The 15,503-nt window shown below is 35.7% G+C and overlaps 4 protein-coding genes across 6 annotated transcripts; 1 reads left to right on the forward strand and 3 right to left on the reverse strand.

Moving 5' to 3' along the window:
- Positions 1-280: 280 nt before the first annotated feature.
- LOC140060033 (B9 domain-containing protein 2-like) lies at positions 281-4,115 on the reverse strand. Of its 2 annotated transcripts, none has more exons than XM_072106070.1 (4): positions 2,679-3,821; positions 2,038-2,151; positions 1,528-1,653; positions 281-1,346 (listed from the first exon to the last, which is right to left on the reverse strand). In XM_072106070.1, exons 2-4 carry the CDS (start codon positions 2,123-2,125, stop codon positions 1,036-1,038), a joined length of 525 nt encoding a protein of 174 aa, XP_071962171.1. In that variant the 5' UTR covers positions 2,126-2,151; positions 2,679-3,821; the 3' UTR covers positions 281-1,035. The 2 variants fall into 2 exon arrangements, with proteins under 2 accessions (XP_071962171.1, XP_071962170.1); XM_072106069.1 differs by lacking the exon at positions 2,679-3,821 and adding an exon at positions 3,837-4,115 and having other exon boundaries at positions 283-1,346.
- An 820-nt stretch (positions 4,116-4,935) lies between these two features.
- Positions 4,936-6,394, reverse strand: LOC140060864 (uncharacterized). The gene is made up of 3 exons (XM_072107224.1): positions 6,202-6,394; positions 5,793-5,995; positions 4,936-5,259 (listed from the first exon to the last, which is right to left on the reverse strand). The coding sequence occupies exons 1-3, from the start codon at positions 6,392-6,394 to the stop codon at positions 4,936-4,938; spliced, it is 720 nt and encodes a 239-aa protein (XP_071963325.1).
- A 725-nt stretch (positions 6,395-7,119) lies between these two features.
- LOC140060830 (uncharacterized) lies at positions 7,120-9,172 on the reverse strand. 2 transcript variants are annotated; one of them, XM_072107181.1, is made up of 3 exons: positions 8,901-9,172; positions 8,519-8,639; positions 7,120-7,810 (listed from the first exon to the last, which is right to left on the reverse strand). In XM_072107181.1, the coding sequence occupies exons 1-3, from the start codon at positions 9,170-9,172 to the stop codon at positions 7,781-7,783; spliced, it is 423 nt and encodes a 140-aa protein (XP_071963282.1). In that variant the 3' UTR covers positions 7,120-7,780. The 2 variants fall into 2 exon arrangements, with proteins under 2 accessions (XP_071963282.1, XP_071963281.1); XM_072107180.1 differs by having other exon boundaries at positions 8,515-8,639.
- Positions 9,173-11,594: 2,422 nt separating this feature from the next.
- Positions 11,595-13,442, forward strand: LOC140060819 (E3 ubiquitin-protein ligase NRDP1-like). The gene has a single exon (XM_072107168.1). The coding sequence runs from the start codon at positions 11,595-11,597 to the stop codon at positions 12,591-12,593; it is 999 nt and encodes a 332-aa protein (XP_071963269.1). The 3' UTR covers positions 12,594-13,442.
- Positions 13,443-15,503: the final 2,061 nt, after the last annotated feature.

Consider the following 15,503-nt stretch of genomic DNA (forward strand, 5'->3'; position numbering starts at 1 on the left):
TTTCGCCGCCGGCCAGCCAGCCACACCATCCTCCCAGCAGAAAACTTCAACCGTTAGAGAGCAGTATACAGATAGCACTCACTTACTCTAGCAGAGAGCCATCCATTATATATAAAGAGTTATGACGACTTTGAATGGATTAGAAACCATGTTTGTGTCCAAGTGTTCCTATGTAGAGTAGAGTTGAGTCTTTTGTTTTAAAAATGTATAATGTTCAAAAGGCTTTAACTATCGAATTTAATATCAAAACAATCAATTTGTTTAAAGGTTTTTATTAAGATATTAACGAAATCATAAAGTTACTGCGAACATGATTTTAAACAACAAAAACAGCAATTTCGGAACAGCTCTGGCTGTGCGCCCATGATGCACGCTCTATGTGCGTGTTTAGTTTGTACAGCGATTCTCTATAGTAATGCATTGTTTTTACATCTTGTTGTTTAAAATCATGTTCTGTGACAACAAAATCTGTTCAATTCATAACTACTGTATTTTATTCAGTTGACAATCAACATTGAAATTCTTTAATGTATATTTACAATCTGCAATGGGTAATAATATTCATTTTTTTAACCATAATTGTTTTTTGAAGGTTGATTACAATACAAATGTATGGATTTACAGTATCTATACAAAACCAAACACTAATACACCAATTACAAAAAGAGAACAGTATGCACTGTTACAAACAATTTTATTTACAAACTATTTAATGAAAATATAATAAATATTAAAAAAGAGAAAAAATTAATTTAAACAATAGGCTACCAATAAAATCCTGTATAGTATAATTCAATCTTATACAGTAAGTTCATTGTTTTTTATTCTTACAGTATTTGTAAATAAAACCATTGAGTACTGTATATGAATATAATTTTTGTTAAGTTTTAAAAACATTGTTAAATATATTATTTCAGCACATAGACAAAGAAACCATATTTTGGTGCTTCATCACCTGTATGTTTTAATTAAAAGACACTGAATTTTGTATCAACAATTAGAAGTTTATAAATAAATGGGAACTGAAATGACCAATCAACACTCAACACCATATTTGTCAAAATTTCTAAACACAACTCCTAATTGCAAGTGAACTTTTCCCATAGCAACTGTCTGTAATGTGTAGCGCTCTGCGCTATACACCATGTCAGGGTTACGCAACTGTGGTCCACCTCCAAGGAAAAATTGTGTGACCTGATCACGATAGGAACCAGCAGGTCGCCATGTAACACATTCAATATCATGAGTTCCCGGTGATGTTGGAATATGACAGAATCCATACCCATGTAGTTCACTGCGACCGTACGAATCTTGATGAAAAACTTTAAAATTCAACTTAGGCCATCCTGAAAAAAAAAGAATTCAAAGATTTATTAAAAGTTGGGTTTGACATTTCAAAAACATCTATTTTTAAACATACTAGCTCCTCCTATCAAAACGTCAACAATTGTAGGGAATGGTGCTTTAATTTATTGTTCAAAATGAATATGAAAAATGTAATAAATTTACTATAAAATTGTTTCTGACCTTGTAATCCTTTTGTGGCAAAGTGAATATCAATAGGATGGCACCACACTGCAAAGTCCTTACTTTGTGGAATATCAACTTGTGTTTGACCCTCACGTAATCCTGCCAACACCCTCCATGCACCACCTAAATTTTTAAAAAGTTCTATAGTTACCAAACTTGCTGTGGATAATATATCAAATCTAAACCATGTATTGATTGCATATACATGCTTCCATCTATCATAGAAAAAGGTCGGAAATGTTTCCGTTACCAGCAATAAATGAAACACTATTATGTTAATGTTTCTTCAGTGTCTAATTTTAAAACACATCTTGAAAATCATCACACTTGGAAATGGAAAACTTGCTTGTTTCAATCATACAAACACGACACCAAGTGGGACTCACAAACGGTAACAATGTGTAGTTAGCCATATTATTGTTGCTTTTTCACAACAAGAATTGAATTACCAATTTGGCCCTAAGATGTTTAATATCATAACTATTGTCAACATTATTTATAACATACCTGTGTGTATTCCCCATTTACAGTATAAATCATGAACTGGAAACCCACTGGCCCCAATGATCTCACCAATAACATGCACCTCAGCCATTATGTATTAAAGATAATCAAATTTATCTGTATATTAACAAAAAATATAATAATTTATAGGCCCTGCTACTATAGGCTAGTATTTTTTTATTTTTTTTTTTATTACACCTTATTTATAGAGGGTGATCCTAAACAGCGCATGCAGACAATAAATTCAATTCAACTTTTATTTAAGACAATTGTCCATATGGTACTGTATAATAATACATTACAAAAAAAATATAAAGGAGAGAGGACCAAAACTTTTATGTATTGGAATATAATGCCTCTCTCCATTTGTAGTACTATGTTTGAATCCATCAACAAATATCAAGAGGCCCTCTTGATGAGTGACAGTGGCTGTGTGTATACTAGTACACCGGGGTAACCCCCTACTCGTCTCAAAAGATGCAATAGGTTCTTGCACATGAGCCAGGTGGAACTACGCTTTATAATCCTTATTCGAGAAGACTCGTTTTACCACCAGAACCATGGAGCAAGTGAGGTTCGAACCCTTGCTGATGTCAATATGGCAAGGTATTCGGTTCCACTGTCTTAACTGCTTGACCACTCACTGGTATGTATGTCTATAGCTGGCATACTCAGCAGATAAATCAGGTCAAAACGTTGAGTTGAAGCCTCTCTTTATTATTGTATTAAGTATTATTAATTGGATAATTAGAGAAATTGAACAGCATACGCATACAGTACTCAGTCAGAACACAATTGAACAGCATACGCATACAGTACTCAGTCAGAACACAATTGAACAGCATACGCATACAGTACTCAGTCAGAACACATCGGAGATTGAACAGCATACGCATACAGTACTCAGTCAGAACACAATTGAACAGCATACGCATACAGTACTCAGTCAGAACACAATTGAACAGCATACGCATACAGTACTCAGTCAGAACACAATTGAACAGCATACGCATACAGTACTCAGTCAGAACACATCGGAGATTGAACAGCATACGCATACAGTTACTCAGTCAGAACACAATTGGTAATATCAAGTCACCACCAGCAAATCTCAAACTTGAGTTGATCGGGCCTCTAAAACATGATTATTATATTATCTAGTAGGCCTAGCCCTCTAGCTACTAATTGTTCAATCTTTTAAAAACTTATATCACTCTTGCCGTGCTTACAATCACACAAACGTAGCCACTGATACCCACAGCATTGTCATTTTTCAGTATTTTGCCTTTAGATTATTATTATTATTATTATAATTTTAATATATAAAAACTCCCTGGCTGTTCCTACTTCTACTAACTCAACTAGGGCCAGGCCTACTACTACTAATACTACTAGTAAGAACCTCTAACTAGTAGGAATACAGGACAGGGCCATGGACCTAGCTAGCAGGAATAGCCTAGTCTTCTAGGCCTGGCCTCCCCATCAATCATCATAGTAGCAGTATAAATAGGCCTGGCCCTACTGCTACTAGCTCAGCCTACTACTAGATAGTAGGCTGCCGCCGCAGGATAAGCCTCCTCCTAGTCCTACTCTCTAGGGATTAGGCCAAGTTGAGTTGGTCATATGCCCTCTCTAGTAGTCCGTCTACTACTACTACTACAGAGCGCCTAGCCTACCTACAGCTAGCCTAGGCCTAGGCCCTAGGCTAGTAGTAGGCTAGGCCTAGCCTACCTAGCTCCTAGGCTTAGCCCTCCTAGACCTAGGCAAACTTAATGATGGTAACATTAAAATACCAGTCATACCTTTTAATACTGGGTTTATAGGGATCTAGCTAGGCCTAGAGCATTGTAAGATGAAAACAATTTAAAAAAACAAATTTTGTGTTTAGGAATTATTGTTGTTGTCTCCTCCTTGTTTGTTTGATGATTTAATTACTCCTCTTTATCTTATATAGCGCGTGATGGCGCTATATATACGATCTTCGATTTTCACGCCGCTACGTCCTATGAGGAATACTCATTCAGAAGCTAAAGCAAGCAGCAGTTATAGCATGGAGGTATGTTATAGTATCTAAGGCCGAGAGTTTTGCGACTTTGTAAACTCGACTATAATGTATAGATCCAACAAGCTGCTGGACCCAAAAAAAAAACGTCTGGGAAAAGAGAGTCTATGAGGGCTCACGGTTGAACGATTTTGGATTCTCGCCCTTTGATTGGTTGACACGAATCAACAGACTGGTGGGAAGAATTCTCACTTGTACCGCCGTGAAGTAAGTCACGTTGTCGCCAGAGGGTATTCAGTTGCATGCCTCAGGTTGAGTAAAGTTCAAAATTGACCATTTTTAAATGAACATGTGAATTGTATGTATTTTTGCGATTAAAGGACATCTTTTTAATTATTAATCATAAATATATCTGAAGAAAGAACAATGATTAATTTTAAAATATCGAGCAGCGTTTTTTGTAAGAAATATTTCTTGTTTATGTTGTTGCAATTGTGTTTCGCTCTGTGTCGTTCGCTAATTCACTTCCAAAAACTTATTTTATAGGCCTATTACATTGTCAAACTTTAAATAAAATTACAGTACTTTTTACCTTTCAGGTAATGAACACTGGACTGAAGTTTTCCTCGATGTACATAATTGTCCAGTTAAAGCAAAATGAAGATTAATAAAATTTTTAATCAAAAAATGATTCTCGATCAGAATTCATTTTTTGGTCAAAGTGAATAAGTTTTATTATAGGTTACTACTCGACAAAATAAAAGTTGGTTTTCAGTAAGACATTTATTAATTTATTTTCGATGACGTACAATATTTATAAGTACAGCTGACAGTAGAATCTATGGCAAGGTAAAGTAAACAAAAACAAATTGTGTATATTGAATAATACAAGTAATAATTTATTCCACGGGAATAGAATTAATTATGCATGTTTCATATGGCTTCCCTAAAGGCATTGTCCTTTGTATATGAAATTGTTCATTTTCGTCGTCGTTATCTTCTTCTGACAGTGCATGTGATTCGTCGTAACGGCAACGTTGGTTATTGAATTCCTGTACGTTTTTGATCTTTGTTAACCAAATGTTGAGTTCATTTTGTCCCGTTTCATCGCCGCATCTTTGTAGCCTATCACCTCTTTCAATAACGTGACAAGTTCTTGACATGTCTTCTAGTTTATGACGCTGTTGTTTTCTCCATTTAGCCCGTCTGTTTTTAAACCAAACCTGATATGATTAAAAACATAATTTATAAGAAAGGTAGGCGGTAGGCCGAAGTTTAAAAAACATATTCTAAAGGTTTAACAAAACACTTTAAGATAAGGACGATATAAACAGAACGATACAGGCACGTCTGCCAGGTCTAAATTTCACAATATTAAGTAATTAAAAACAGACTAAAAGTACCCATTGAGTGACTGAGGTTTAGGAACAAACTTTATATAAGCGAAAACTGTTTATTATGAGATATAATAATAAATTGTATTGTTCCAATCAGTTTTATATTAGGCTATTTTTTTTGTAAACAGAATTTAGAATTGAACAGAAGCCTTATTAAAATCTATAAAATGGAATTAAGTCCGAAATAGATCTGTGATTATAACGATTGTACATCACTTTCTTGAAAAAAGGGTGAGGAGGCACGTGCACGTGACTGGTCTCCTTTCTTCCCGATTTTCTTAATGATATTTCTAATAATATCTGGATGCCTTCCTTTCTCCCTCTCCCCTCTCTCCCCACAATTGTTTTTCAAAACTTGCCTCAACTCTTTCTTCTTTAAGTTTTATTTGCACAGCCAATTCTTCTCTCTTTACGACATCAGGGTAGTGAGTTTTATCAAATGTTTCTTCAAGTTGTTCTAGTTGTTGTTCTGTAAATATGGTTCTGTGCCGCCGACGCTTCCTCTTGTACATACGGCTTGTGATCTCATTTGGTATACAGTAACCGGCAAAGGGTGAATAAGCTTTAAGGAGAATAAGTTAGTTTTACGTAAAATAAATTCAACCTCGGATTACTCTATTTTAATTATCAAAAAAATTCATAAACATCAAATCATAATTATGTGGTTGATATTCTCGATTTTGTGAATCCATGGTTTTATTGTTTAGATTTGTAAATGTTAATTAGGCCTATAAAGTCAATATTTAAAAAAAAACATGTTGAACTTACCCATGTGGTATTCAGAAGGTGATGAAGAAGAAGGGCTCGTCGCGGGTGCGTAGGGGTTAGGTAATGCATGGTAAGCGAATGATCTAGGTGATAGGATACTATCTATTGTAAATGATGGTAAAGTATGCGAACTCATTGAAACTGGATAAAATCCGCCATGCTGCGCTGGAGAAAATCGAAAACCCGAGGCCATTCTTCGTGCGTCCTGCATTATCGTAATGTTATAAATTAAGATCTTGACAGAAATCTTGAGCAGGATGATATAACGTTACATACTGAAATTCAGTGTGATTTAGATTTATTTTGTATCGTGATGTTGACTTTGAAGACAACCTGTGAAATGACTGCCGTTTTTTGATTGGTCGAATTCTTCTGTAAATACCAAAGTAATCTGTGAAATCGTATTGTTATAAAATTAAGCTGATCATCTCAACCCATTAACAGAAAAGATAATCCCCTTTTAACACAAGATGATTGAAAGGGGACGTTTCTTGATTATCCTTTGTCAGGTAAAGTGAGGTAAATTAACGAATTGTTTAGCCAAAACGAACAATTGTGACAGTAACTTTTTATATGAAGGCCTAATAGCAACATGTTAAAGGTGGTTGTTTTTGTTTTATTATTGTAAAACTGAATGTTTCATGATATGACCAGCAGTCCGTGTGCGTCATAGAGATTGGCCATGTTGGTATCTTAATCATCCACATAGATTGTAAAACGTTTTGTTTTTAAAGTGCTAATTATGTTAACGTTCCACGGTAGCGTGATTAGGTTTACAATCCACGATAAGAAGTAGGCGACGTAGCAACTAAAAGCTCACCTGACATAACGTGTTTCGTCTTTCCCAAACACGCACAAAACAAATTCCCTGTACAAATAAAACCTGAAGCGATTTTATTGGACAAAATTAGCATGGCATTCAAAGATACCGTATCAGTAATTTATATAATAATAATTATAACATATAAGAGTACAATTCGTATTATAAATAATTTTTGGTGAAGGATCATATTTATATAATTAACTAAAGAATTCTTAAAAGTATATAAGTCTAGGCCTATAGTTTAAATAATGTATACATGTTGACGTAGACCTAATTCTAAAGGGGCTTAAGCTGTGATAATTCCTAATGTTAAAGCATAATCTCATGATAGTACCGCAAATAGGCCGCAGTTTTCGGGAACAAAAAGGCAGATTACAAAAAGTGTAAGAAGTTGTTTGTGATACCCACTAAATCGTTTTAAACACCTTCTTACAATAAAGCAATTTGCACACATTATTCAAATTTATAATCAATAATACGTACTATAGTATACTTTAGGCCTAAATGATAAGTGCTTAGCCTACATTTACTTGTATTTTTTATATTTTAATTATTCCGTGGACTGTTTTTTTTAATGTTTAAGTTTTATTTTCAGTAAAACATAAAAAGGGAGGGGTGAGAAGAGACTAAACTGCAAAAGACAATTCTATCGCGATAACGAATTATTTGCATAGAAGAAAAACAATCTCCAGGACGACGTTCAATTCGATTAAAACCAGGAAATGTTACACTTTGGTGGAGGGTCATCCAGGTCAATCAAAGTCCTGTGTTCGACCGTGCGATTACCTGTAACATAAATGCACTGTATTAGTACTAATGATACTATATAGGCCTACAGATATCCAGGATGAACCTAGGCTGTCACTAATAAATACAAGTCATAATGGTTAATACTAATATTGTCATAATTAGCCTAAATACAAAAAAACATAAAAAGTGAATACAGTGATAGTTGTTTTAGGCCGATGTTTCCCCCACCCCCGTTATCGTCGAATTACTATGATAGAATACTGATCTCTTAACTCCCGAACTTAAGCTTTCGTTATTAAATTCAGGTACAAATAGCCTTTTGCAATTCAGACGTCGTTTGTGTGAAATGTGATTATAATTAAAGAATTTCTTTTTAAAATGTGTTAAGTGATTCTTCAGAAACAAACACATTGTTATATACATTTATTTAATGATTTGAATAGGAATCTCATTAGCTAAAAACAATCAGATTACCGATGCAATGAACAATTGAAAAACTACTGTAATGAAACCTGGATCTAAACCAGATTCAATTTAAAAGGATGATGGTCATGATAAACAGGTTAGACAGTTTTTTAGACCTGATCTCTGAAAAGAGGAAGTAAAATAAATATCACATTGTTATTCTGTCCAACCTGGAGTTCTTAGGATATTGATGTCGAAGAGATTTCTTTTTATATGTTTAATATTATGCAATTCTTTTCAATAATTTGTTTCAGATGTATATCAATGTAATTTACCTACTGTACTTTGCATTAGAGCACATGCGGTTGATGGTGCAGCAGTGATATCATGTGAATGCGCTTCTGTGGAGCAAGTGTCAAACGAGTACCTTGTGCGTTGGTGGTTGCTACGATCACTGGAGCTAAAATAATTATTGTGTAATTATATGAGTACACACGTACAAATGAATTGGGTTGGCTTTCACATGTTTGATCACTGTTACTATAGGACAAGGCGCAATTGACTACACTTTAATGTGAAATAAAATTATAAAAGTAGATGTTTCCCATGAAAGACGAACGATCGAAGTAATTAATTGTAATTTGACAGTAAATTTACTTGCGTTACTTCCCTACGTTGGTTTCATTTGCTGCGTAATAAATATTGAACTTAAATAACCTACTTGACAACCATCTTTGAATCGGTGCCACACTCAATACACTGATTTAAAGTCTTTGCTTGTCTCATTTCATACTTAGATAACTGTAGATCTAGCAGTTGTATATATCTAACAGCTCCCCTTAAGATATCCAATTTAGTACCATTTCCAATGAAATCTTGCGGCAAGACATTACTTAATCTCGTGTACGCATCATTGACCAATAGTAAACGTTTTCTCTCGCGCGCAGTGGCACTCTCTCGAACGCGTCTTAAACGTTGCTCAAACGGATCCATTTTGTTAGTTTAACACAAAATACAAAACTAATACTGGTAATACAGTCTTGAATTGCTTTTTAATGACACTGATATATCTTAGGAAGGGTCAATGGTAAGTGTTGGTGCAATGCCATAACAAAAAAAAACATGAAATAGTAGTCCTGTAGTATCTGTAACTATGAAATCAACACCCTGTATCACAGAATACTTATATAAACGAGGGTTATTAATACAAGTATATGCTACATCAGGAAGAATGTTAGCGCAAACAAAATATAAATGATTATTGGAATAACACCTTATTATCTATAAGCCCATTCACAAATACAATATGATATGAAGTTGTTACTACTTTACCCAACATGATTACAATATTCAAGAAAGACGATTCTAATTAACGAGTTAAGGGAATAAGTGGACCCTAAATATATTTGAAGTTCATTTGAAATAGTTTATACCAAATGCATTGACAGATTGACTCGAATATCATTGCGTCCTCTGATAAGATAATATGTGTATGGGTTAGTTACAATGAATTACTTTCAAATGACTTTCATGATAAAACACTACGTTCGACGGTAATGATTAATTGACAATGATAACATGGCTCGCTCTTCATTATTTACCCACCGTATAACGACGCCCGTCCGTTTGGAATATGAGGGGTGAAGGGGGATATAGGTGGTGAGGGTAAGGGATGAATTGGCAATGATAACATGACTCGCTCTTCATTAATTACCCACCGTATAACGACGCCTGTCCGTTTGGAATATGAGGGGTGAAGGGGATATAGGTGGTGAGGGTAAGGGATGAATTGGCAATGATAACATGGCTCGCTCTTCATTAATAACCCACCGTATAACGACGCCCGTCCGTTTGGAATATGAGGGGTGAAGGGGGATATAGGTGGTGAGGGTAAGGGATGAATTGGCAATGATAACATGACTCGCTCTTCATTAATTACCCACCGTATAACGACGCCTGTCCGTTTGGAATATGAGGGGTGAAGGGGATATAGGTGGTGAGGGTAAGGGATGAATTGGCAATGATAACATGGCTCGCTCTTCATTAATTACCCACCGTATAACGACGCCCGTCCGTTTGGAATATGAGGGGTGAAGGGGATATAGGTGGTGAGGGTAAGGGATGAATTGGCAATGATAACATGACTCGCTCTTCATTATTTACTCACTGTATAACGACGCTTGTCCGTTTGGAATATGAGGGGTGAAGGGGATATAGGTGGTGAGGGTAAGGGATGAATTGGCAATGATAACATGGCTCGCTCTTCATTAATTACCCACCGTATAACGACGCCCGTCCGTTTGGAATATGAGGGGTGAAGTGGGGTATAGGTGGTTAGGGTAAGGAATGAATTGGCAATGATAACATGGCTCGCTCTTCATTATTTATAACGACGCCCGTCCGTTTGGAATCATGAGGGGTGAAGGAGTGGGAGGTGGTGTTGTTTAGGTGGTTTGTGTTAGGGAGGAATAAAGTTATACCGTGCTGAACATTCTTTTTGCAAGTATAGGTATATACCAATGCAATGCAATGCAGGAAAATTCATTGCATTTTGTATTCGCTCAGTAGCGGTTAATTTTCATTGTTTCTATCTTGGTTAAGATACTAAAATTTAAACAAAACAAGTGAATCATGGCTATGCTTGAAGCCACTTTATAATCAGCAATATGAATACACAGACATAGCAAAGATAGTATGCGAGATGAATTTCTATTGATACCCACTTAACACCTGCATGAACGGAAATAAGTAAAATCACAGATAAACAGGAGGCCGATGTTAAATACGAGGAGTCATAGTCGGGGGATGAGACAGGTACTTTTGTATATCAACCAACATGAGCAACGACTTCTGCAACGATGGTGTGTGGCAACAAGATACAAATTGTTATAAATTGGATTTTGTTGCTGTTGTGTTTGTTATCCACCCTTTCTACAATCACCATGATAATTATTAAACTGTGTCCAATACTCGATTAAACATTAGCATAAAATCATTTTTACCAGATAATATCGACACTTAATGTTAGTTTTGACGAGGTTCACGGACTGTGATCAGCTCGTCCGCACACCTTATTAATTTTCAACAATAAACTCTGAATTTCTTTCTGCATTCAATATTGTTGAATAGTGCGATTTTATTAATTGTTGGTTTTCATTCATAAACATAAGTGAACCAGCTGTAATCGTCTCACGCATGCGTGATATTCACTCGTGAAAATACGATCGTATGCTTAATAAAACAGAGGTGGCATATTTTCAACAAATTATTATCTAGTGCTATTTATGCGTGTATAGTTTATTCAATCGATGCTTACTTCATTCTCTACTCGCTGTTGGTTCATATTAAACCAACTGTTGAAAGAGGAAGCAGTTTGGATTTTTTAAAGTTCTTTTTCCTCTTTTAATAAAAAAAAATGGGATTTTCTGTCCATCGATTTGTATCTCAACCTGATGCTAACTTATGCTGTGGCATTTGTGCAGGTATATTAGAAGATGCAGTAGTAACACGATGTGGGCATTGCTTTTGCCAGTTATGTTTAAGTACATGGCTAGAGCGACCTGGTGCCGGGGCGTGTCCCCAGTGCCGCTCTTCCATGAGTGCCGGTGAAGCAAGTGCTGTATGGTCAATACGTGGTTTAGTAAACAATATGTGTATTGAATGTGATTATCATGAGAAAGGTTGTCAACTTGTTATGAAAGTAGAAGCGATAGAAGAACACATAAAAAGGTGTGGTTATGCCCCAGTGGAATGCGCCGGATGCGGGGTCACGGTTAGTCGTCTTGCACTGCCATCTCACCAGATGAAATGTGAAGAGATAAGTGCTGTTGTATCAGGACAAATCGAAACAAGTTGTAATAAAGATAAACCGAATCAAAGGCTTGAACTCCGTCTTGCTCGCAGAGAATTAGAAATTAAACGCTTAAAGGATAATTTAGACGAATCCCTTTCTCGAAATCGTCGATATGAAAAGGAATTGTCTACAACTCGGAAAGAACTACAAAAAGTTCAAGAAGAGCTATTTTCTCGACAAAACAACGAATCAGATTTTGATTCGATATATTTATGTGGAACAACTGCTGAATCAATTGCTCAATTATCTGTTTTAATTGCTCGCAATTTACTGAGTAAACCAGACTCAATCGAAGCAGACGCTGTTTTTACTGCCATTAAAAGATGTTATGATCGGTTTGCTAGATGTGGTTTAGATTATGAACACGATGTACACATGTTGTTATCAACTGCTTATGCCAGTGATTGGTTTAACGATCAACACAGAGTTAGCTTTCATTGTTGGCTACAGAGTATAGCAAGATATCGACGGTTTGCAGCTCTTGGTGGAGAGGGGGTTGGAAAGCGAACCGTCAGACCTGCTACTGTCACACTTAGTACGTCAATCAGACAAACATGGTAGTAGCGATCTTTAATTTGACTATTAATTATACAATTTTTGCAATTTGGACCAATACAATTTCTTGAATCTTGAACTCATATTGTAAGCCTACATTGCCTTTCTCGATGTCTAGGCTACACTATTACTAAATGCAATTCGAAAAAGGCTTAGGGGCTGAATTTCTAAAACTCTGATGAGAGGTTAAGTAACAGATGCATGTTGTTTGACAACATGTGTTGATTAGAAAAGGTTGTGTGAGAAAACCAAAGCCAACGTCACCTGGTACAATTGATCAATATTTTCAATGATGCAAAAATAGCTTAAGCCCAGGAAACCAAATACGGTACAGTACTGAAAGATTGCATTTCAACATTTCAGTCTCTTTAGAAGCACTAAAGTCAAATACTGTAATGAGAATGTTAGTAAACCGCTAACGAACACATCTAGTATTGGATTTGTCCGGGTACAAGAGTTTTAATTTAATTTTGATTTTAAATTATTTTTCTCTATTTTTTTTTCGTCTGGAAAATCCTCTTAGCAATTAGGCCTAAATGGCTATCTTTTTAAAAAATATTTTGTTTCTATGTAAGTGGGGGATAAAATCGTTGAAATTATTTACCTGGTATTCTATAAAGAATAATATTAAATATATTATAACTCTTTAGTCCAGTGCAGTTATTCATAGCTAAAGTTACCTTAAGCCAATTTTCCACTAGGCAAATCGAATACGTCAGCTTAAACGCATGCGTAGAGAGGGATTTGGAAGATGGAAACATGAATACGCATGTGTATAAAGCGGACGCTTTCAATTCGTGCGAACAAATTCGCCTATATAGTGGAAAACTAGCTTTAGAAATATCACCTGCTTCCTTCACCTTCCAAGGCAGCATTTGTTTGCACTCCGTTACCGTGGTAACTCAATTTCATTTTTTGCAAACAGGATGTTTTAATAATAAAGTTGAATGTAAATCGATGTTATTCAATTATCTTAAATTTAATTCAACCTCATGGAGTTTCCGGTCAACGTTTTAATAACCAATGTTGCAATTGTATACCAAAATATAGAAAAATTAGAAAAGTACATGTCTAATTAAATAGCTCTTGAAGGAAATGTTCAGCTAATTGTAGGAGATCATCCGGGGACGCGATCTTTAATTTGCCTTTAAAGATGTATTGTCCCCCAAAACATGAAAAATGAAGATTAATTAAATCAGACTTTGAATATGTTATTTTGTAGTTTTAATAAAGTTAATCACTTCCATAGGAAAAAAACGAACAAAAATAATGTTTTTACTTTTATAAAATGACATAATAAATCAATGACCAAAAGTCCATTGGCTGGCAGCCAATTTGACTTTTTTGGCTTTAAATTACATTTTTTTCAGGTAAATACATTTTTTTTCGATCCAATTTTTGGTCAAAGTGGTTAACTATTATGTTACATTAAAATAAAATATTCAACAAAAATTTTGGGACAATACATCTTTAATATCATCGTCGTCATCATGTGGACGCATCCGAGATATCGAAGTCCCACAATTAGGATTTATATGGACCGAAATCAAATAATTGTTAAGGCCTAGTACCAATTCTAATAGACTTTTAATGCATAAAACTGGACACTTGCTTTGTGACATTCATGGCTGCAGAAAATTTAAGAAATCACAGTAAGAACAAAAAAGCAAATTTGCGTATTTTGGCAAAGCATATAGCGCCCTCAATTTGTGTATTTTGGCACGATTTGCGTATTTTGGCAAAGCATATAGCACCCTCAATTTGCGTATTTTGGCATGATTTGCGTATTTTGGCAAAGCATATAGCGCCCTCAATTTGCGTATTTTGGCACGATTTGCGTATTTTGGCAAAGCATATAGCGCCCTCAATTTGCGTATTTTGGCATGATTTGCGTATTTTGGCAAAGCATAGCGCCTTCAATTTGCGTATTTTGGCATGATTTGCGTATTTTGGCAATGCATAGCGCCCTCAATTTGCGTATTTTGGCATTTTTTTTGCGTATTTTGGCATGATGCTCACCAACCCCACTCTAAATTTTGGCTTACTCGTGTAGGCTATGTAGCTGGCAGCGTGACAAGATGTGTCTCTAGCACGATAATGCCCTTCCACATCTTTGGAGTAGGTTCCACGACATCAGGTGCCTCCTCATGATGTGTGGTGGAATAATGTGGGACGTCTGTGAACCTTGCATAGCTTTAACTTCTTCCACCACGTGAAATATATAAACTAAGGAGGGGCGAAAAAACCTCGGAAAATGCGATGCCTAAATTAGTTAATTAAAACTACTATAGTACTTCACACATGTCACGTGGGATTTTGCGGCCACTACAGAAGTATACATTTAAATTACACTAGACACATAAACGCATTACATACCAATAAAAAATAACAGCTGTACTTCAGTGATGAGTAATCTGGGTCTACCTGGAAGTGAACCGTGAACAGTCTCAGGCCTATAGCCAAAAACACTTGTAGGCCTAAAAGTATTACCGTGCTGACTTTCTTTAAATATTCGAGATGCTTCAAAGATGAGTGATACAATTTCGTTTTCTATACCAAATGTCAGACAGTCCCTGCATATGCCATCAAGTATTAAATGCACAGACGGTTGAATAGCATTTTGTTGTTCAATCTCTAGCAAATCAATTACCTCAGTAAGGCGTATACGTATCCTGGTTCGATCCTCGTCGTCCATGTTTGTATAGTTGCTTGTTTGTTTTTCGCGCCGCGGCTCTAGCCAGCTATGTCCCAGGAGGACACATTCATTAATAAGCTGTTTCATAGCGGTAGCTTTAGTATCTAAGGCTGACAGTTTTGTGAATTTGGAAACTCGACTATAATGTATAGGTAGCTGCTGGACCCAAAAAACGTCTGGGAGAAGAGAGTCTATATGAAAGCCTTTGCTGATAATACAGT

This window comes from Antedon mediterranea, chromosome 10 (genome assembly GCF_964355755.1).
Source record: "Antedon mediterranea chromosome 10, ecAntMedi1.1, whole genome shotgun sequence".
NCBI classification, from domain to species: Eukaryota; Metazoa; Echinodermata; class Crinoidea; order Comatulida; family Antedonidae; genus Antedon; species Antedon mediterranea.

Excerpts from the sequence above, each read along its gene's own strand:
- LOC140060830 (XM_072107180.1), bottom strand. The coding sequence starts at position 9,172 with ATGGATCCGTTTGAGCAACGTTTAAGACGCGTTCGAGAGAGTGCCACT. Across the intron at positions 8,640-8,900 it reads GATTCAAAGATGGTTGTCAA|CTCCAGTGATCGTAGCAACC; the intron begins GTAGGTTATTTA and ends TAATTATTTTAG. Across the intron at positions 7,811-8,514 it reads TCTAATGCAAAGTACAGTAG|GTAATCGCACGGTCGAACAC; the intron begins GTAAATTACATT and ends TTTATGTTACAG.
- LOC140060033 (XM_072106070.1), bottom strand. The coding sequence starts at position 2,125 with ATGGCTGAGGTGCATGTTATTGGTGAGATCATTGGGGCCAGTGGGTTT. Across the intron at positions 1,654-2,037 it reads TAAATGGGGAATACACACAG|GTGGTGCATGGAGGGTGTTG; the intron begins GTATGTTATAAA and ends TTAAAAATTTAG. Across the intron at positions 1,347-1,527 it reads TGCCACAAAAGGATTACAAG|GATGGCCTAAGTTGAATTTT; the intron begins GTCAGAAACAAT and ends TTTTTTTTTCAG.
- LOC140060864 (XM_072107224.1), bottom strand. The coding sequence starts at position 6,394 with ATGGCCTCGGGTTTTCGATTTTCTCCAGCGCAGCATGGCGGATTTTAT. Across the intron at positions 5,996-6,201 it reads ACCTTCTGAATACCACATGG|CTTATTCACCCTTTGCCGGT; the intron begins GTAAGTTCAACA and ends TTCTCCTTAAAG. Across the intron at positions 5,260-5,792 it reads TTAAAGAAGAAAGAGTTGAG|GTTTGGTTTAAAAACAGACG; the intron begins GCAAGTTTTGAA and ends TAATCATATCAG.
- LOC140060819 (XM_072107168.1), top strand. The coding sequence starts at position 11,595 with ATGGGATTTTCTGTCCATCGATTTGTATCTCAACCTGATGCTAACTTA.